Source organism: Bubalus bubalis, chromosome 3, assembly GCF_019923935.1.
Source record: "Bubalus bubalis isolate 160015118507 breed Murrah chromosome 3, NDDB_SH_1, whole genome shotgun sequence".
In the NCBI taxonomy this organism is placed as follows: domain Eukaryota; kingdom Metazoa; phylum Chordata; class Mammalia; order Artiodactyla; family Bovidae; genus Bubalus; species Bubalus bubalis.
In genome coordinates, this window is record NC_059159.1 from 9,216,434 (window position 1) to 9,238,165 (window position 21,732).

General features: G+C 47.9%; 1 protein-coding gene across 8 annotated transcripts in view; it reads left to right on the top strand.

Annotated features, from left to right (window-relative positions):
* The window catches only part of TNRC6C (trinucleotide repeat containing adaptor 6C), a 76,469-nt gene that overhangs the window by 32,413 nt on the left and 22,324 nt on the right, over positions 1-21,732 (top strand). For 4 of the 8 annotated variants that reach the window (XM_006064086.4, XM_025279590.3, XM_006064084.4 and 1 more), the window contains exons 4-10: positions 1,855-4,446; positions 10,149-10,364; positions 12,475-12,641; positions 15,901-15,981; positions 17,226-17,283; positions 19,448-19,590; positions 20,998-21,171. In XM_006064086.4, the coding sequence (XP_006064148.4) occupies positions 1,855-4,446; positions 10,149-10,364; positions 12,475-12,641; positions 15,901-15,981; positions 17,226-17,283; positions 19,448-19,590; positions 20,998-21,171 (3,431 nt within the window). The remainder of the gene's footprint in view (positions 1-1,854; positions 4,447-10,148; positions 10,365-12,474; positions 12,642-15,900; positions 15,982-17,225; positions 17,284-19,447; positions 19,591-20,997; positions 21,172-21,732) is intronic. The other 4 variants (XM_006064087.4, XM_006064085.4, XM_025279588.3 and 1 more) reach the window with 3 other exon arrangements.

Sequence of the window (21,732 nt, forward strand, 5' to 3'; positions counted from 1 at the left end):
CAAACTAATTTGGGGGCTTCCCTGGTGGCTCATTGGTAAAGAACCCACCTGCCAGTGCAGGTGACATGGGTCCGATCCCTGGGTTGAGATTGAACAACGCCCTGGAGAAGGGAATGGCAACCCACTCCAGTATTTTTGCCTGGAGAATTCCATAGACAGAGGAGCCTGGCGAGCTACAGTCCATGGGGTCGCAAAAGAGTCAGACAGGACTTAGCAACTAAACAAGCTAGTTTTTATAGTATTGGCAAAACCAACAGAAGTAGTCATAAACCAGAGTTGTAGAGCCAGCCCCTAATATTTGGCAATAAAAAACTTTATTGTTTATGGTAATTTAGATACTTGAAGTTTTCTGTTGCCCTCCTTCATTATCCCTTTGTGGTTTTCACCTGGAATTACTTGCCTGCTTTAGAATCACCTAGACCATCATTCTAAATTCATTACATTCCATTTAACTCAGGCAACAGAAATCACTGGTGTGGGAGTTTTTTTAAGGCCGAAATGAGCTTTAGTGTATTCTTTCTAGTGATAGTGATGATTGCATACTTCCTCTTTTCTTCTTTTAGTTCTATCAAATAATAAAAGACATTTGAGGGGACACCCAGTTTTACTGTGCATGATGAGTAAGATTTTTTTCTTGTTGAAATTAATTTGCAAAGAACATAATGGAAAAGTTCTAAAAGAGAAGAAATATTTAATTGCAATTATCTGTGTATCTTACTATTTAAAGAAACTCTGTCAAGGATTTTAATTGAGGTTTTATGTAAATACATTAAATTTTTTACATTACTTTATTTTTGAGTGATGCATACTTCAAATGGGCTTCCCTTGTGGCTCAGCTGATAAAGAATCTGCCTGCAGTGTGGGAGACCTGGGTTTGATCCCTGGGTTGGGAAGATGCCCTGGAGAAGGGCAAGGCTACCCACTCCAGTATTCTGGCCTGGAGAATTCCATGGACTGTATAGACCATGGGGTCACAAAGAGTTGGACACGGCTGAGTGACTTTCACTTCACTTCATACTTCAAATAAAACCTGTAGGAAAATTTGGTATATAAGTTTGATTGCAATGTTAAGAATACTCAAAAAAAATTTGGAAATTACAGGAGATAAAATTCAGATACCAAATACTAGATTATTTTTTAGACTCCTAAGAGTGAAATTATATAAACACTATAGAAAATATCATATAAAGTTCTTCTGGGGAATCTCCAAAGAAAAGACTAAATTAGAAGTAGAAGGAATACCTAGAGATCTAAGAAGATACCAGATGTAGGGCTGTGAATATTTTTTTATTAATGCTCAGGAAACTGGGGTAAACCATAATCACTGGTAATAACAGATAAAGTAGTAGAAATGTAATTAAGTGATTCTAACCATTATTCCCTTGATAACATGAGATATCATTTTCTAAAGCTTCTTCTTTCTGTCTCTCCATCCCCAACCCCCAAAATACTTGGTTCTGTTATGTGAATTAATGTAATTTTGGACGCATTAACTCTTTTTTGAGTGGGAGCTACTTAGAAGACATGAGAGACTTGGGTTCCATCCCTGGGTCAGGAAGATCCCCTGGAGGAGGGCATGGCAATCCACTCCAGTATTCTTGCCTGAAGAATCCCATGGACAGAGGAGTCTGGTGGGTTATGGAATGGTCCATGGGGTCACAAAGAGTCCGACATGATCTAAGCCACTTAGCACGCACTTAGAAGATAAATAACTTTTTTTCTTGAAGTCATTTTTAGTATCGGTCATTCAGAATTGAAAACTCAGAAGAAAGAGTGTGCCCCCAAGACTAATTTGAGCAGTCGATTGACAAGTGGGAGGAGAAGCTAACTTTGAACGTGTTTGGTCTTTTTCAGATCTCGGTCACAGTGGCCCAGCGGAGCATTATGAGAGTTCCCACTGGGGGCAGCAGCCCACTTACCGGAGCGAGGCCAGCTGCAGCTGGGAGAAGACGCTGAGCGACAGGACGGACGCGGGGGCCTGGCCTTCCATCACGGGAGCAGAGACGGAATCCGCCTCAGAATGTACCACAGACACTGACTCTGCCTCCAGCTGTGGCTCAGAGAACAGTAGCATGGCTACGGGGAGCGCCCAGGGCAGCTCCACTGCACCGGCCAAGAAGGCGAGCGGCAGTAATGGCTCCAACGGCACACTGGTCCCAAACCCGCCTGCTCAGAGTGCCCTTGGGGCGGGGGGAGCGAGCAGTAACGGAGCTGCCGCCAGAGTGTGGGGCGTAGCCGCCAGCGCCGGCCCGGGCCTGGCTCACTGCTCCCTCGGCGGCGGGGATGGGAAAATGGACAACATGATCGGAGATGGGAGGAGTCAGAACTGCTGGGGTGCCTCCAACTCCAACGCTGGCATTAATCTTAACCTTAATCCTAACGCCAACCCAGCTGCCTGGCCTGTACTCGGACACGAAGGAACTGTGGGGACAGGCAACCCTTCCAGTATTTGCAGTCCGGTCAGTGCCATAGGTCAGAACATGGGCACCCAGAATGGGAACCCCGCGGGCACTTTAGGTGCGTGGGGAAACTTGCTGCCGCAAGAGAGCACAGGACCACAGACGTCCACTTCCCAGAATGTGTCTTTCAGCGCACAACCTCAGAACCTTAACACTGACGGGCCAAACAACACTAACCCCCTGAGCCCTTCTCCCAGCCCTCTCAACGCAGTGCAGACGAACGGACTGCCGAACTGGGGCATGGCTGTTGGCATGGGGGCCATCATCCCGCCCCACCTGCAAGGCCTTCCTGGTGCTAACGGATCGTCAGTTTCTCAAGTCGGCGGGGGTGGCGGCGAAGGAATCGGCAGTTCTGTGTGGGGACTGTCCCCAGGTAACCCGGCCACAGGAAACAGCGGTTCCGGGTTCAGTCAGGGGAATGGCGACACTGTGAACTCAGCATTAAGTGCTAAGCAGAACGGCTCCAGCAGTGCTGTGCAGAAGGAGGGGAATGGAGGGAACAACGCGTGGGACTCAGGACCTCCCGCTGGTCCTGGCATCCTCGCCTGGGGGCGGGGTGGGGGCAGCAGCGGTGTGGGCAACCTCCACTCGGGAGCTTGGGGCCACCCCAGCCGGAGCACCTCCAACGGGGTGAACGGAGACTGGGGGAAGGCCCCCAACCAGCATTCCAGTAGCGACATCAACGGGAAAGGATCAACAGGGTGGGACAGTCCTAGCGCTGGCGGCCAGAATCCTGCTGCGCAGCCTGGCAGCGAGCATGTGAACTCTTGGGCCAAAGCTGCGTCCTCTGGAACGTCGGCCAGTGAAGGCAGCAGCGACGGTTCTGGCAGCCACCACGAAGGGAGCACTGGGAGGGATGGAGAAGGCCGACGGCGAGACAAAGGGGTTCTCGAGCAAGGGCACCTCCAGTTGCCAAGGAGCGACCTGGACCCAAGAGTTCTGTCCAACACTGGTTGGGGACAGACTCCAGTGAAGCAAAACACTGCCTGGGAATTTGAAGAGTCCCCCAGGTCTGAGCGCAAGAACGACAATGGGACAGAGGCCTGGGGGTGTGCAGCTACTCAGCCTTCACACTCAGGGGGGAAGAACGATGGGTCCAGCGTGAACAGTACAAATACCTCTTCAGTATCGGGGTGGGTCAGCTCACCGCCTGCTGCTGCGCCAGCGCACGCCGGCTGGGGAGACAGCAGCCACAAAGCGCCAAATGGCCCCGGGGTTTGGGGGGAGGCGATAAGCTCTACTGCTGTTAATAATGCTGCTGCTGCCAAGAGTGGCCACGCTTGGAGCGGGACCGTAAATCAGGAGGACAAGTCCCCCACCTGGGCTGAGCCTCAGAAACCCAGATCTCAGAACTGGGGAGATGGACACAAGCCGAACCCAGCCTGGAGCGCAGGAGGGGGAGACTGGGCGGATTCGTCCTCGGTCCTCGGACACCTGGGGGAGGGGAAGAAGAATGCCTCCGGCTGGGATGCTGACAGTAGTCGGGCAGGGTCTGGTTGGAACGAGGCTCCGAGGTCGGGGACCGGTGGCTGGGGCAATGGCACAAACGCGAAGGTGAATCCAGGGACAAGCTGGGGAGAGTCTCTGAAGCCCGGCCCCCAACAGAACTGGGCGAGCAAACCCCCAGACAGCAGCTCGAGTAACTGGGGAGGAGCCGCTTCCGTGAAACAGACAGGAACAGGGTGGATCGGGGGGCCGGTCCCCGTCAAGCCGAAGGACACCAGCGAGGCCACGGGCTGGGAGGAGCCTTCCCCGCCCTCCATCCGACGCAAAATGGAAATCGATGACGGTACCTCAGCTTGGGGCGACCCGAGCAACTACAACAATAAAACTGTAAACATGTGGGACAGAAACAACCCGGGCATCCAGAGCAGCGCCTCGGCCGGCGCCACCGCCACCGCCACGAGTGACAGCGCGAGCACGGCCGAGGCGCCCCCGGCACACCAGGCCAGCGCCCAGCTCAGCCGATCGCCACTGCTCGGCCCAGGTACGGGGCTGCATTTGCCTTCAGAGGTTAAAGAAAAACCCTGGTTACGTTTGCACACACACTCAACTAGCGTTTTTGTAGCAAATGACATTAAACTGATTTCCATGCCCGTCACCTTACAGGATTGTATTTGAATATTATCCAAAGAGATAATATTATAGAGAAAAAATAAAGTAGGATTTTCCGATAGCTTTCAATCCAAGAGAAAGAAAAGAGAAAAAAATAAAGTAGGATTTTCTGATAGCTTTCAGTCCAAGGGGGGAAAATAGTACCCACTTTCAAGAGAAAGGAGAGAAAAAAAAATATACCCTCTTTAGAAAGATTGGAGGCCATTGTGTTAGCCTGTGTTTACTTATTACAAAGTCTTTGTTTATTTATGAGAGAAACCAGTGGTTCTCAACCCCAGAGGGCTTTCGTTAGAATTCCCTGGGAGTTTATGGAGCTGGGAGGTACCAGTCTCAGAGACACCTCAGATGCAGGAGTCATTGGTCCGGATGGGAAGCCCGCCCACTGGCTGGTTTTGAAGCTCCGCAGGTGTTTCTGATGTGGTTGACCATGAAATAAAACCATTTTTGGTTGAAATGGTTTTATATGGCATTATACAGTACCATTCATGTTCTGATTTCAGTGGAAAGAAAAATGCTAAAATTAGATGAAAATCTGTGTGTTGAGTCCCTGCCCAGCGCAAGGCACTCTCCTAGATACTGCAGTAAAAGAGGCTAGAAGCTGTTACAGACCAGAGCCTGCCCTCAGGGAGCGTGAGTGTGACTGAGAAAATATACGTGCAACACAGACCATGGGAGAGAGAGCGATTTCAGTCCCGCTGGCCTTTGTAACTAGAGAACTGGCAGAGGAATGGCTCAGATAGAGGCGCTAGCACAGAAGACCTGGAGGCAAGAGGGAAGGAAGCATCTCTGAGGAACAGAAAGAACTTCACCATAGTTGGTGCTGGGGGTGCGTGGTGGGGGGTGGTAGGAAGGCCTTGCAGAGAAAGGAGACCACGGCAAGAGCAGGCACGTTCTTTTAGGCCCTGTGAAGGAATTGGGGTGTATCCAGAGATCTGGGGAAGCCACTGAGAAGATGAAGCCGATTGAACCATCAGACTTAATTACAGAATCGTGTCACCTGTAAGATGAAGAGTGGATTGGTGGGAAGCACAGCTGGAGGAGAAGAGCTGAGCTCAGCCGTGTTTGGCATGAGAGGGGAAGGAATAGTGGCCAGGGGTGTAGATGGATACAGCAGCCAGCCTGGGAAAGCATCTGGATGCAGGAGCAGGGAGGGTTCAGAGCTCAGGCAGGTGGGCAGGTCATGGCAAGGTGCACTGCCTTCTCAGGGCACACACGGGAGGCACATGTCCTTGGAGGGGACAGCAGAGGTTGGATGCAGAAGCCTGGGTCTCAGCCAGAGATGGGGCAGCAGGTACAACTGTGGGAGAAGGGCAATGAGCCAAGGTCGAGAGGAGAGATTCTGTCTAAGATGGTAGGGTTCTGGGCTTTCCTAGTGGCTCGGTGGTAAATAATCCACCTGCCAGTGTAGGAGACAAGATCGATCTCAGATAGATCCCTGATCTGGGAAGGTCCCACATGCCACGTAGCAGCTAAGCCCACGGGCCACAACTATCGAGGCTACGCCCCAGAACCCATTTCTGCAACATAAGGAGCCACCACAGTGACGAGAGTAGCCCCTTCTCGCCGCAACTGGAGAAAAGCCCGCACAGCAACGAAGACCCAGCATAGCCAAAACTAAAGTATTATTAAGAAACACAGCTATCACGTCACACCCACCCAAGTCTTTCTTCTGGAAGTCCTCGTTCCCATGACTTCTCCTCGGGTCACAGTCAGAGCTCCCTCACCCCCTGCTCACTGTCTCTGAAAAAGCTCCTGCTGACATGTGCCTGGTGCCCGGGTCCTGGCGACAAGCATGGCCTGGCACTGCCGGGCGACCGCATCTTATGCTCATCTCATGTGGTCCTGACGGCCGTCCGGGCCTCTTATTACAGAGGAAACGGGCAGTTAAGTAGCTTGCTGAGGGCACACGTTGTGGGGAGGTGGTGGGGGTCTCAGATGTGAAATACATACCCACCCACTGCCACTTGTAATGTATGACATCCATGACACCCCACAGAGACAGGGACAACATCACGTGCATTTGTGATTTTTTTTTTTTTTCCTCTTGAATATGTTACCCTCAGAATCTCCTCTTAATGGTTTTTAGTAGACAAAGAATATGAGATTCACCCTGGATAAAGGCATTCCTGTTTGGTTGGAAGAGCCAAAGTTATTGTATAAGAAAAATATTTATAGATTATATATATATATATATATATTTTTTTTTTTTTTTTAACAAATGGCACACAGTCTCACCAAACGTAGAAGAAAGAGAACGTGCCCCATCCACCATGGTGACTGTTTCCGGGTTCTTGTTTGTTCTCCGTCCTCCGGGCCTTATGCGCGTGTGTGATGTCTATATTTGTCACGATAGTGTGGAAGCAGCTGTGGATTTTATTTCAACCACTTTGACAGAGACGGATAAAAAGTTAGAGGAATTACTTGCATGTAGTGGCTCAGACAGTGAAGCGTCTGCCCACAATGCGGGAGACCCAGGTTCGATCCCTGGGTTGGAAAGATCCCCTGGAGAAGGAAATGGCAACCCACTCCAGTACTCTTGCCTAGAAAAGTCCATGGATGGAGGAGCCTGGTGGGCTACAGTCCATGGGGTCGCAAAGAGTCAGACATGACTGAGTGACTTCACTTTCACTGAGCCCTACTGGAAAAGGAAGTGGCAACCCACTCTAGTATTCTTGCCTGGGAAATCCCATAGACAGAGGAGCCTGGTGGGCTACAGTCCACGGGTCACAAAGAGTTGGACACAACTTAGCGATTGAACAACAACAGCTGAGCCCTGTGCAGAGACTGTGCACACTTACTGTGTCACTGGGGATGATGGGGTTACTCCGTAATTTTTCATTGATGACATTAGTCTCGTATTCTGCCACGACACAGTGTAGCTGCGTTGAGGCATTATCCTTGCCCCACATCACCTATGATATTCCCATCTGTCCTGAACTGAGCACTATTCTGCAGTGAGAGCAGAGTCCATCCCTCTCAGGGACCACAGGTGATCTGAGCCTGTCCCTGTCCCAGTCTGGGGGACCAGCTGTTCTTTGTGCTACAGAAGGATCAGTCACACCTCCCTCGGTTCCGTTCATAACAGTGACAAGGTGCTGCTTCCTTTGGGTCCTCTCCATTCATTTTCACACATACAGCCCCTGGCCCTTCCTGTCGGGGCTTGTGGTACCCGGGCCACCGGGATCAGAGATGGAAGCAGCAATGACAGCACCTGCTAGGCTGTGGCTCAGCTCACGGCTTGAACACACTTGCCTGTTGTTGCTGCAGATCAACTGGGATTCCCCCTCCAAACAAACTGCAAACCCGATGAATGTCTGATGAGGTTTCTGCTACAGAGCAAGTCTTTTACAGATTCTGCAGCATCACCCTTGACCTTCACTGATTTTACAGAATGTTCACTAACCTCAGAGTTTGGGTTTTAAGTTCTTTTTAATTGCTGATCATCACCACTTAAAGATATTGATCTCTGTCTCGCAAAATATGGTTTCTCGATTGCATAGGTTTTTGCGTGTGTGTGTCCGGTTTTGTAAAAGTAAGTGCTACAGGACAATCATTTTGTCCCATTCTTATTATATTAATACTAGTTAGTTTTCTGATGAGCCTAAGGATACTAACTGATACTAATTTATGAAATGCAGTGTAGGATTTACACTGGAGTGTTTGGATCTAGTTCAAACCCAGTCTGGAGCTGGAACACAGTAATCTAGAGAAATGCTGTGTATCTGCCTTTTTTTTGTCTCTCCTTTTTACCCTTTTTGTTCACACTGTGGGGCATGTGGGATCTTAGTTCCTCGACCAGGGATCAAACCAGTGCCCTGTGCATTGGCAGAATGGAGTCCTAACTGTGTGCCTGCCTTTTGATCAGGTGATTTTGTTATTTAATTGCCGACAATAAATCACTATATCTTTGCAGCTGATTGACTATTAATAACACCTGAATTATTTGAGCTTCCCAAAACTTCCTTAATTTTTGTCTTCTATGTTAATTTTCCTAATTTTGTTCCTTCGATTTGTAAAACTGTTTCTCCCAACATGGATTATTGTTTTTTGTGTAGTTACAGGTAATATTATAGTTAGTTTTTGCCGACAATAGTGATTAGGGCTAACTTCCCTGATGGTACCTTTAACCAGGTGGCTGAGTGGATAAAGAATCTGCCTGCAGTACGGGACACCCGGGTTCAATCCCTGGGTTGGGAAGATCCCCTGGAGAAGGGAATGGCAACCCACTCCAGTATTCTTACCTGGAGAATTTCATGGACAGAGGAGCCTGACTGGCTACAGTCCATGGGGTAGCAAAGAGTTGAACATGACTGAGTGATTAACACTTGCCTTGATATTGATAATAATTCACTTAATGTTTTGCTCATTATTCAGCTTGTAATTTTAAATGATTCATAGGTGGTAGGTAGTTTTGTCATTAATCATTACTGTTGTATTTTATTAGAGTAAAGCATCAAGGGAGCTGATTCCATGCTATTTTTAGTCAGAAAACTAATATATTTCATAACCGAGATGGTAATATCCATGTTTTAACCAAATAATTTAAATTCTGTGATTGGCTTATTTGTGGTTTCTGTTCTTCAGTTAGTGTTTAAAGCATTCACAGTTCTGCCTGTGAGAAGCTATGTCTGTATGAAAATTATAGCTGACGTGAGCTATCAGCGTGACTTTTCAGTATTATCAAGTGAGCCTATGGGCAAAGGCACAAAGATCAGAATTTGGGTTGATTTGGAAGTTTGCATATGACATGTAAAATGTTTGTCTTGCTAAAGTATAAAGTAGGTGGGGAGATCCTTAGTGTGGCCTAGTCTCTTAACCTCGCCTGTGCCTCTTAGATAGTAATGCCAGAACCTTCTGAATTCGCTAGGAAACCTTCCCTAGTTTAATTGCATCCTTGTCTCTGGTACAAGGCCCTGCTCAGGATGCTAGCACAGGATGGGGTGGAGGAATGAAAGCAGAATTCTGAGATACGCTTGGAACCGCCCTTCTCCATAATTCCTCCATTTGGTTCCCATCTTTTAACACCAATATCTCAACTCCTTTCCCAACTTACTGCTGGTACCTAAGAACCATCTGGGTGCTCTGTTATTACTTTATCTGTACATGTTTCCTCTTCTATCTTCTTTGTTTGCCCAGACCTGTGTTTTTGACGGTTGGTCAAAAGATAAGTAGAAAAATGTTGCAACTCGTAAATTTTTTATAAGAGATTAATATGAAATTTCTTTTAGGTTGTCACATATAACACCAGAAGCAAAAGAGCTACTCCTTAAACTTAAGTTCTAAACTACTTTTTAAAACTCTTATCTTGTTGCAGATGGTGTGAATTGAATAGCTTTTAATATAACGGACTTTGAGTTTTAAGGGAGTAGGTAGGGGTCAGAAGTGAGAAGACTGCAACTTAAAAAAAAAAAACAGACAAATCTGATTAGATTTAATATTGTCTCCTTTTCACTTTCTCCTAAAAGCCATCCTAAAGATAATCTCAAAATGATTTTGAACTTGACATCACCATTCTTACTTTCTCTCTCTCTGTTTGACTTTTGTTGTCTTCTGTCTCCCCGGTGCCCTCTTCAGTTTCGTCGGGCTGGGGAGAAATGCCTAACGTTCATTCGAAGGCTGAAAACTCTTGGGGGGAGTCATCATCCCCGTCCACCCTGGTTGATAATGGCACAGCAGCATGGGGCAAGCCACCCAGCAGCGGCAGCGGATGGGGGGACCAGCCCACCGAGCCGGCGCTGACATTCGGGAGGGCCAGCGCCCCCGCTGCCGCCCCAGCCCTGTGCAAACCAGGTGAGCCCAGCGTCTTGCCCGCCCTGGGTCGGCTGTTTGGAAATGGGCCCACATACTCTATTTAGAAGCATACTTCTCATTTAATTTTAAGAATTAGTGTTTTAGGACACTTTCCTCATTTTATTTACATTTGAAGTGAAAGTTGCTCAATCGTGTCCGACTCTTTGCAACCCCATGAACTGTAGCCTGGATCCTCTGTCCATGGAATTCTCCAAGCAAGAATACTGGAGTGGGTTGCCATTCTCTTCTCCAGGGGATCTTCCCGACCCAGGGATTGAACCCGGGTCTTCCCGCATCGCTGGTGGATTCTTTACCATCTGAGCCACCACATTTTAAGACTAATGTTAAACTTAGACTGTAAAGAAATATTTGCCTTGTCTGATAAATGAAGGAAAAGGAGCTTTTGAGAGAAGTCCATGCTCTCCTTTTAAAAGAAAAAAAAAAAATGATGGTTAGTAGCCTCCAGGTTTCTTCAGCAGAATTCTCCTACCTGTCATTCAGACAATTTAAACCTGCTCTTTCACTGAACAGGTGGATAAAGCAGGTCATTTTTCTTTTTGAGATTGGGTTTTGAAAAATATATTACTCCACAGTTTGACACTTGCCTTGCTTTTGCTGCCTAGTAAACAAAATTCAGCTTTGGGTTCTCTCTTTTTTTCTTTTTTTAAAGAGGAAAAAACATGCTGTGTTTTCCTCCCATTATTGGAAAGTATAATAGGTATACATAAAATGTGCATCCTTGCTGTTGTCCAGATCACGTTCACCAAGTGGAATTCTGTAATGTGTGGCTGCTTTACAGTGTGATACTTTGACAGTAGTATGAATGTAAGTTGACTGGTTTAAGTCCAGTGTAACATCAATGGTTCACATGGGTGCAAAAGCGTTTTTTGGTTTTTTTTTTTTTTGAGATTATTAAGATCTTAAAAATGCAGCTTTATTGTTTCAGTGTTTTGTTACTTTGTCAGCACTGGACAGCGTTCTCTGTGTGCCACCCGTTTTGCCGTATTATTTATCCCATTCATTATAAATGGGTAAATCCCATCCAGTTTATCCCATTCGTGTCACTTCTTGGAAACCTGCAGGATGGGAAGCTCCTGGGTGTGTAGATTCCGGTGTCGAGGCAACGTGTTTGTTTGTATCGTTTGTCCTCGGAGGCCTAATGACATGCCTGGCCACCTTGTAAGCCTCAAGTCTTCATCGTCTTATAGACTGTAGCTAACTGTAGTGTCACCTGATCTTTGGCCTTCAGATTCCCCAGGGAGGAGAGTTTGGGGTGACTTTTACACCAAAGATTACTTTGTATTTATTTAAGAAAGGAGAAAACAATAATATCCTGAAATTGAAACTCAGTGTTCAGCTTGCCTCTGTCTGAGCCCTTGGCTGTGTCCCTCCTGTCGTTCTGGGAGCATCTCCTGGGAGCTCGTCAAGAGTGCAGGCTGCCGAGCCCGAGCACAGACTTTTCAGGATCCTCAGGCGGCTCAGGTCTGGTCGCACTGGGGGAAGCACTGGTGCCCGTGGCGTGCCACGTGACACGGAGGACTGTGATCGTTTTCAGGACTCTGCCTCTTACCAGCATCTCATGTCACTCAGCAACGGCCACCTTCGGTAACCCCCAGGATTGATCGTTAGAATGTCCATGTTTCAAAACGACCTCTAGGGACTTCCCTGGTGGTCCAGTGGTTGAGACTCCACGCTCCCAATGCAGGGGGCCCAGGTTCCATTCCTGGTCACGGAACTAGACCCAACATACCGCAACTAAAGATTCTGCGTGTCGCCAACCTAGATGGAAGACCCCACATGCCACAGCTAAGATCCGGCACAGCCAAATAAATAAATATGTCTTTAAAAAGTGACCTCTAGTGGGTTAAGGGCATTGGAACAGCACAGATTACAAATAGCTGGAGTTTGAAGACAAAAACAGGCGTACATATACACGTACATTACATGTCCGGTAGGAAAAATTAAATTCTTAGGTGTAAGAAAGGACAGAGGAGTAAGAGGTAGGCGCTGTACAGCCCTCTGTCCTGCCTCCCCTCAGCGGTGTCACAGGGTGCCGCTGTCTGCTTTGGGAATGGTGACTGATACACGCTCCTGCTCCCTCTCTTTCTAGCTTCAAAATCTATGCAAGAAGGCTGGGGCAGCGGCGGGGACGACGCGAACCTCGGCGCCAGTCAGTGGGAGGACGAGGACGGGGGCATGTGGAACAATGCGGCTTCGCAGGAGAGCCCCTCTTCCTGCAGCTCTTGGGGGAACGCTCCCAAGAAAGGGCTCCAGAAGGTGCGTGTGGCCCCGGGGTGAGGGGGTGAACGCTGAGCCCTGCACGGTGTCAAGGTGGTCTCTCCAGTTAGTGACAGAGAGAGCCGAGGCTCTCAGAGTGCCCTGAGGACCCTGGGGGTCCTGAGGCCCTCTTAGGGGGTCTCTGCCGAGCGCAGAGCGTGACACGGCATTACTGTCTCAGCAGCACGAGAGCAGGGGCTGATGGGTGAATCCGGATGCTTCCGTGAAGCCGCACAGTGGAGAGGGGTCCAGCCAGGTGTGACAGTGCCACTTGTCTCACCAAAAATTTTTGTTCTAGAAAATATAATTATTTTCCATTAAAAAATATTGTTATGTTAACATATAATGGGGCATGTTGTGCACGTATGTGCATGCGTGCTCAGTCCTCTTGGACTCCTTTTGACCCCTTGGGCTGTAGCCCACCAGGCTCCTCTGTCCATGGGGTTTCCCAGGCAGGAATACTGGAGTGGGTTGCCATTCTCTTCTGCAGGGTATCTTCCCAACCCAAGGATCAAACCCACATCCCTTGTGTCTCCCACTTGTCATAGGACAGCAAAAAAAAAAAAAATTATAATAACCTGAATGTACATTGATGGCATAATTAGCTAAATTATGCTACCTCCATATTATGAAAAACTAAAAAAATTTTTAAAGAACCTTTAAACATACTCATATGAAAAGATCACCAAAATAGATCGCTAAGTGAAAGACAAGGCACAGAATCTCTGTCTAGCACATCCCCGATTTTAGGGGGCAGAGGAAGAGGAGAGAGAAGTGGATGTGTGAGTCACGCGCACACTCATAACAGCCTCTGTAGAATTCAGAACTGTCTGGAAGGATGAGAAAGCAAAGGAGAACTCAGCAGACTGGGCATGGAATAGGAGGAAGATGCTTCCCTGTGCCCCTCGTTTCTGCTCTTGAATCATGTGAATGTATTATCCGTTTAAAACAATTCCAGTTTGAAAGCCACTCAATTGGCAGTTAGCAGAGCCCAGAAACTAAATCCTGGGCTCTCTGCTCATAAAGAGTAGATGTGATGGCAGGCTTCAAATTATGTCTTTTCACAGGCTGGCTGGCAAAGCATCCAATTAATGACAGGACCAGAAACACCGAACTGGTGAATTAAAATATTGTGTATTCTTGGCAAACCTGGCTCTGGCTGCACAGGAAGGATTATAATCACCTCCAGAGAGGCTGCTTCCTTGAGAAAAGCCAGCATGTTCGTTTACGGTCACCCTACAAACTGTGTCCTATGACTGGCACTAGTGGAAAAGGACCCACCTGCCAGTGCAGGAGACGTAAGGACACAGGTTCAAACCCTGGGTCCCAAGGATTCCCCTGGAAGAAGGCATGGCAGCCTACTCCAGTATTCGTGCCTGAAGAATCCCATAGACCTGGGAGCCTGGCAGGCTATAGTCCATGGGGTCGCAAAGAGTCGGACACGACTGAAGTTATTTACCAGGTTCCCCCCCTTTATTTATTTATTTTGAGGCTAATCACTTTACAGTATTGTATTCGTTTTGCCATACATTGACATGAATCCGCCGCGGGGGTACATGTGTTCCCTATCCTGAACCCACCTCCCACCTCCCTCCCCATCCCATCCCTCTGGGTCATCCCAGTGCACCAGCCCTGAGCACCCTAAATCATGCATCGAACCTGGACTGGTGATCCGTTTCACATATGATAATATACATGTTTCGATGCCATTCTCCCAGGTTTTTTTTTCTAATGAGCTTTTTAAACTTTATTTCTTTATTTTTGACTGCCCTGGGTCTTCGTTGCTGTGCCCTGCTTTTCTCTAGTTGTGGCGAGCCGGGGCTACTCTCTGGTTGCGGTGAGCGGGCTCCTCATTGCAGTGGCTTCCCTTGCAGGGAAGGGCTCTAGGCGCTCAGGCCTGTATGGTTGCGGCACCTGGGCTTAGTTGCTCCTTGGCATGTGGGATCCTCCTCAAGTAAAGTAAAATTTAAAAACGCGACGCACATGCCCATGGAGGGTACTGGCGGGCTAAGAGGCATCACCTCCGAGTTGAAACCATCTCTGGCAGTTGGAGTCAGGAACCTGACATGGCCCCTGGGATCAAACCCTAGTCCCCTGTGTTGGTAGGCGGACTCTTACCCGCTGTACCAGCAGGGAAGTCCCAGGCCGAGATTTGAAAGCACTGTGAAGAATAGTTTGTATGAGATGTGAATGCATCGTTAGACCCCCTCTCCTTGCAGAAGAGCAGGAGGTTGTGCAGGGGTCCCCTCTCCACCCCGCCCCCCTTTCCTCTTCGCTCAGCTCCCTCCTCCTGTCTTCACCCTCCCCTCACCGCTATCTCCTCACTGTCTTCTCCGCCCCGCAGGCCATGAGTTAACAGAATTAACAGGTTTTTTCGTTCCTTTCATCTTGTTGCCTTTTCATCCTGTTGGAACGAACACCCTGTATTTTGTCATCTTTTAGAAGAAAGCTTATAAAAGGGCACACGCCATGTAATTTTTAGTAGATTTTATATGGTTATTACAGGTCGTGTTCAAGGGAGCACCTAGCATGCTTATCTGACCATGGACGCGGTTCCTGTTTGTGACGAACGAAATGCATTCTCTGAGGGGAAAGAATCATTATCTTGCTTTTTTTAAGTCCATAAATCACACACACATGCCAACTGCGAAAGCATCCTGAAGCATTCCATAGCGCAAGCCACTAGACACTGTCAGGGTGGTGGGGAGCGCAGAGTTGCTCAGCGCTAACATGGGGTGCTGTGACTTTAAATCAACATGAGCTTTGGGCGTCTCCCATTTCTGGAAGAAATGCATTATTAAAATGTGGCTCATGTGGACCTAGAGAGTAGCATACAGAGTGAAGTAAGCCAGAAAGAGAAAAACAAATATATATTAATGCGTCTAAGTGGAATCTAGAAAAATGTTACAGATGCTCTTGTTTGCAGAGCGGAAATAGAGACACAGACAGAGAGGACAAATGTATGGATACCAAGGGGGAAAGGAAGGGTGGGAGGAGCTGGAAGATTCAGAGTGACACATGTACCTATTGATTCTATGTATAAAATAAATAACGAGAACCTACTGTACTGCCCTGTGGTGACCTGAATGGGAAGGAAACCCAAAAAAGAGGGGACATAGGAATACATAGAGCTGCTTCACTTTGCTGTACAACAGAGACTTAACAGCATTGTCAAGTAACTCTACTCCAATAAAAAGCAATTTAAAACAATACCATAGAACCTGCCTCATGGACTTTCTCCTCCCACCCTTGGTTCTAGGGCATGAAAACATCTGGCAAGCAGGACGAGGCCTGGATCATGACCCGGCTGATCAAACAACTCACAGACATGGGCTTCCCGGTGACTGGCGCCTCCCTTTACTGCTGCCGCGTGTGCCCTGTTGTGTCCTGTGTCCACCTTTGTCATGTGTAGCGCAGGAAGGAGACTTTTAGGGGATGAGCTTGTTGGCAAAACCCAACTCGTACATTCCCTTTTCACCTGGGCACTCCTGCTTAGGGATTAGGATTTCCTTTGAACGACAGCAAAGATCCACATCCTTTCTGTCTGGAAAGGTGTGAGAACCTTTTACTAGAATGAAAAACGATGGGTGACTTTTATTCTTCATTGGCTTATACAATTTTCTATTTTCTTTTCATCTAAAAGTGAGTTTTCATTCATTTCTGCAAGATTGACCAAGATCTCAAGGGAGACCTTGGTATAAAGAACTAAAACCTTGCGTCCAGATAAAGAAACCCAAGCAGACCTGTTTGGTACCCGAGTTTCAGATCATGTGTAGCGAGAGCTGGAGATCTTAGGGTGTGCCTCTGAAAATGGCTCCCCATCTCTTCAGTTCCCAAGAGCCAGTGGAAGCGTTCAGATCATGAACCATACCTCCTGCATCTGCCAAGTAGTCCCTTCAGATGTCTTCTCTCCAAATCTTTACTCAAATGAGCGTTTACCTTTTGGTTGCCATGGGTGCCCCTTCGGGATGGGTCTGGAGCGGCCCCAGACTGGAAGAGGGGACCACATACTTCTCACGGGGTGCAGCCCCTGACCCCACACGCTCTCAGCCCGGGGCCCAGCCTCCCCACCCACTGCGAGGTGATGGGCCCAGAGTGGCCCCGCGGTACTTCAGCATCGAGCCTGCCTGGTCTCCACCAAGACTAGTCTGTTTCAATCTGAGAGATGATTATCAAAATGCATCTATTAGTACTTGTTTTGTGTTATGTTGTTTTTACATTTTTTGGCGAAAAGCAGTCGACAATAGACATATCCTGCAATCTGACTCTCCCCATGAGTCCCTGCGGCTGCCCTGGGAGAGGTCACCCTACGGACCACAGAGTCAGTGACAGGACTCCCCTGGCCATTTGGGGTTTAAAGTCGTCTTCCCTCTGAAAATCAATTCAATACATTTTCTTATGACAAGGATTTTTTATTTAGAAGACATTTGTCTCTAACCACAGAAGAAAAGTATTTCTGGTTACTAAACGGAACAATGTCAGGTTACTATTGATTGCGTCCCTGTGTTAACAGTGCCCGAGCTCTTTGCACGCTTTTCATTCTGTTACCACACCTCCTAATGAGAACTCCGCTTCCCTCCGCAGAGAGAGCCGGCTGAAGAGGCCTTGAAGAGCAACAACATGAATCTCGATCAGGCCATGAGTAAGTGCAAGGACTCGCCTCAAGCACACTTTGTTTTAAAGATACGGGTTTGTGAGTCTCAATGTTCTGAGTCATGGGTCAGTGGTTGAACACGTGCTCAAGAGACAGGTCCCCCGTAGGGTGTACACCTGCCCCAGGGCCAATCCTTCAGGACGGGTGGTCTCCGGGGACAAATGACCAAGCACCACATGGAACCATGTCTGCTTTTCCTGTTTCTTTTTCTTTTTTTTTTTTTTTCATTTCTGCAACAAATAGGTGCATTGATACTATCCTCATCTGTTTTGAGGGAGGAGATAGTGACCCTCTTAGAAAAAGGTGCTAGGGCCCCATGCCCAGCTTGTTGTCTGCTGAGTGAGCTGAAGTACTAAATCAGGAAATACTGAACCCTTGCTCCTTGGGGACATACAGGGATGAGGTTGTGCAAGCCTCTGGCCACAGCATTTTTGTCAACTAGTCGATACGTTAACCCTGGGTGTGGGGGGCTGTGAGGAGAGTTAAGCTTTTTTTTTCCTTTCCTTTCCTTTCCTCTGGCCACAAGCCGCAGCATGTGGGGTCTCAGTTCCCCAACCAGGAATCGAACCCACACCCCCTGACAATGGAAGGCAGAGTCTTAACCACTGGACTTCCTGGGAAGTCCTGTGTGTTTCTGTATAATACATATGTCTCATGAATAATCATATGCCAGCCATGTTTCTTTATAATAAAACATTAGCTAAGAAGGGTGACCTGACCCTGGGTAGTTAATAATGATCATAGATTTTGTTCACTTTTCTACTCACACCAATGCCATCAGCTTTAAAAAAAACAAAATTCTTGTTTAAAAAAAGAAAAATAAGTCATCATCTTGTGAGTCCACAAACATATCTGCTTTCCATCTTTTCTGAAGCTTCATCTCACACTGTAGATGTTACTTTAGCTCCCTCCCCACAGCCTTACACACAGCTGGTGACTGTCTTCCTGTTCCAGCTGCACCCCCTTGTTGCTCATCAGCAGCTGCTGAATGAGGCAGGCGCCACGCAGCCTTCTCATGCTCAGGACATTGGCTTGGGGACCATGGGGACCATTGAAATGACCAACAGAGGGCACAGAGATGTCAAACCTGGCCCCACATAGACCACGAGAAAGACACTTGTCACTTTGTGAGAGCCTGAGCCAGGAGGGCGGAGAAGGCAATGGCACCCCACTCCAGTCCTTTTGCCTAGAAAATCCCATGGATGGAGGAGCCTGGTGGGCTGCAGTTCATGGGGTCGCTAGAGTCGGACACGACTGAGCGACTTCACTTTCACTTTTCACTTTCATGCATTGGAGAAGGAAATGGCAACCCACTCCAGTGTTCTTGCCTGGAGAATCCCAGGGACGGGAAGCCTGGTTGGCTGCTGTCTATGGGGACTCGTGTCTGCACAGAGTCAGACACGACTGAAGCGACGCAGCAGCAGCAGAGCCAGGAGGGAGGGAGGGAGGGGGAGAGAGAGAGAGAGAGAGAGAGAGAGAGAGAGTGTGTGTGTGTGTGTGTGTGTGTGTGTGTGTGTGTGTGTGTGAGATCTGGGTTTCAGACTCTTCCCCGCCCTGTGTGTGTCCACAGATGACCCAAAAGCACTGCGAGTTTTGATGTGGGGGCTACAAGTGTATTCTAGCAAGTAGGTGAATTCAGCAACTCAGAATTCACAAATAATGAGGGTCAGACTTGATAATCGCATGCAAATGCCAGATGTGTGGTGTCAGCTGCCAGGACAGAGGGCCCGGGCATGATCTGTAGGGAGTTAGTCCTGCCTCCCCAGAGCTTCGAGGCAGCTGAACAGACACCAGTCTCTGAATCGAAGGAGCACAGGACAGACCTGTCTGGTTTGTGTTGTCGTGTCCCCAACGTCTGGACAGGTCCTTGCAGCCGGAAGGGACTCAGCAGGTGGAAGTTGATGGGTATGAGGTGGGACAGCTGGGAAAAGGCCCTCTTTGGGAAAGGAAGGGCCTAGCCCCCTTGGGGCAGGTGTGGCTGATAGGGAGCAGGGGCCAGACCACAGCCTTCCGCGCTTGGCCCTGTCCTCTGGGGGGTGAAGGTCTTGACTCCTTCCCTGAGATGTCGGCTGGCACCCGTCTGTGCTCAGCACTGGCAGCCAACCCCCTGGGCATCTCGTTTCAAACGCTGCCTCTGTCTGCTATGCCCCAGGCGCTCTGCTGGAAAAGAAGGTGGACGTGGACAAGCGTGGACTGGGAGTGACCGACTACAACGGGATGGTCACCAAGCCCCTTGGCTGCCGCCCACCGATCTCCAAAGAGTCTTCCGTGGACCGCCCCACCTTCCTTGACAAGGTATGCGTTTAGGTGGCTTTTTGTTTGTTTTTAACAAGACATGTTTTTCATTTTCACTGTCTTGGATTAGAAAGTTACTAGACTGTAATATTTAAGTGACTTTTACCCATTTTTCTAGTATATATGAATGTTTGACTCAAAAGAGGTAGTGTTATAAGTATTTCATATGATGTGATGAATAAAAATACTGAAATTGAAAACTTATTTTCATGCCAGTGGGTAAACTTGGCTGCTTGAATTTGTCCTGTAGACGAGAGTCATCAGATTTCTATTTTATGGTCTTATGTGCACAGTTCTTCCCATTGGAAATGAAGTATTACATGTTTAATCTCAGAAGAAGGGTCTAGAAGTGGTTGGGCGTGGGCCTTGCTTGGATGAGCCACTTCAGAAAACCCACAGGTGTGGGCAAATGACCTTAGATGTTTCAGCAGGTGGAGTCGCCTGTTCACGCCCCTCGATGCTGGCCTGCTTGGTGCAGTTTCTCCAGACTGCTGTGACCTCAGAGGGGGGCCACACCGGTGACAGCTTAACAGTTTCCCGTTAAGCTTGATCAAAATGTCTGGCCTTGAAAAAATAATAGAAGCAAGGAAAGACAACTCTAAAGCAGACACAAAAAGCAGGCTCGCAGGAGAAGAGACGAGAGTTGGTCTTTGTTCTCAGATACACAGTGTCTTCAACCAGAGGTCCACGCAATGGAGTCCTCACTGTGCCCGGCACCACTGTGTCCGAGGACATCGGAATTTCAGACAGCAATGAATCATTTGTGACCATAGTCTGCAATATTATCAGGCGTTTATCTGAAATTCCAGTTTAACTCAGCATCCTGAATTTTTATTTGCCAAGTGTGGGACCCTGTCTTATTTCTGTATCTTTAAAATATGAAATAATACTCTAGGCTTGTTGTGAAGTTAGATGAGGTAAATTTACAAAGGACCTGGTGCCTCAGTAAATGTAAAAAAAAAAAAAAAAAGGTTTTTGTCTTTTATAATTTACCTTATTATTAGGTTAAGTCATATGAAGTCAAAAACAGATGAATATCAGTAGATCTCAACCTAGTGTATACCTAGAGCCTTGTTAGTAAGTTCTCAGATGAGCCTGTTTGAAAACGGTGGTTAAAGTGTTTTCCAACTAAGACTTAGGCTGTCTCTCTCCTGACTCCTCCCCATAGGCAGGGCTGGTAGTGATGAGACTATGTAAGCTGATATGTATGTGTGTTTGTAAAATAATTGTTAAAATGAAAACAGCGTCTTAATCCTGTTTCTCTTTTTTCTTTTTCCCCTCTTCCTTTTGCCCATTTCTCCACCTCTCGTCTACACGTTTTTGATTTTTTACTCCTTTATGTTCATCCACACCCCTGTCTGCGTCCTGGGAACTTGTGCTTTGTGTGTGGACGGGCCCTGCCCACAGCTCACGCTTTCTTTCCCCAATCAGGATGGCGGCCTCGTGGAAGAGCCCACGACTTCACCATTTTTGCCTTCACCAAGCCTGAAGCCCCCCCTTTCCAACAGTGCACTCCCCAGCCAGGCCCTGGGCGGGATTGCCTCAGGGCTGGGCATGCAAAACTTGAATTCTGCTAGACAGGTAAGGCTGCTGGCAGAGGCTCACCGGGGTCTCCTTTATGTGCCTTTAAATCCGTGTGTTTGAGACATGAACTTTATTTTTAATTAATACCTGGATGTGAAAATGCCACTGAACGTGTAAAGGGAACTGAACTATGACAAGGATTTCCTTTCAAGTGATGTACTGCTGTCAAGAAATGAATCCAATTCTAGAAATTTAACCATGTTACCGGAAATGCTTCAAAATTATTTCTACATGTAACTGAAATGTGTTTGTGTTCAACAGCCTTGGTGCTAATGTACTGCTCGTGAAGTGACGCGGGCTACAGGCGGTCTTTAGCTGTTGGATCTATTCACAGGTCGAGGCGGTGCTGTTCTGTCTCTCCTGACCATGAACACCTTAAATGCATTATTAATCTGCAGGAAAACACCATACTCTCCCTTCTTCCCCAGAAATAGAGATGACAGCCCCTACAGGTTCTCAGTGGTTTTCAGAGTGATTTTGGCCTCATTCCCTGCCTTTGACAGTTGTGGAGAAGGCGCAAGTCACTGTCAGACGTCCGTGAGGCAGGACCTGGGGTTT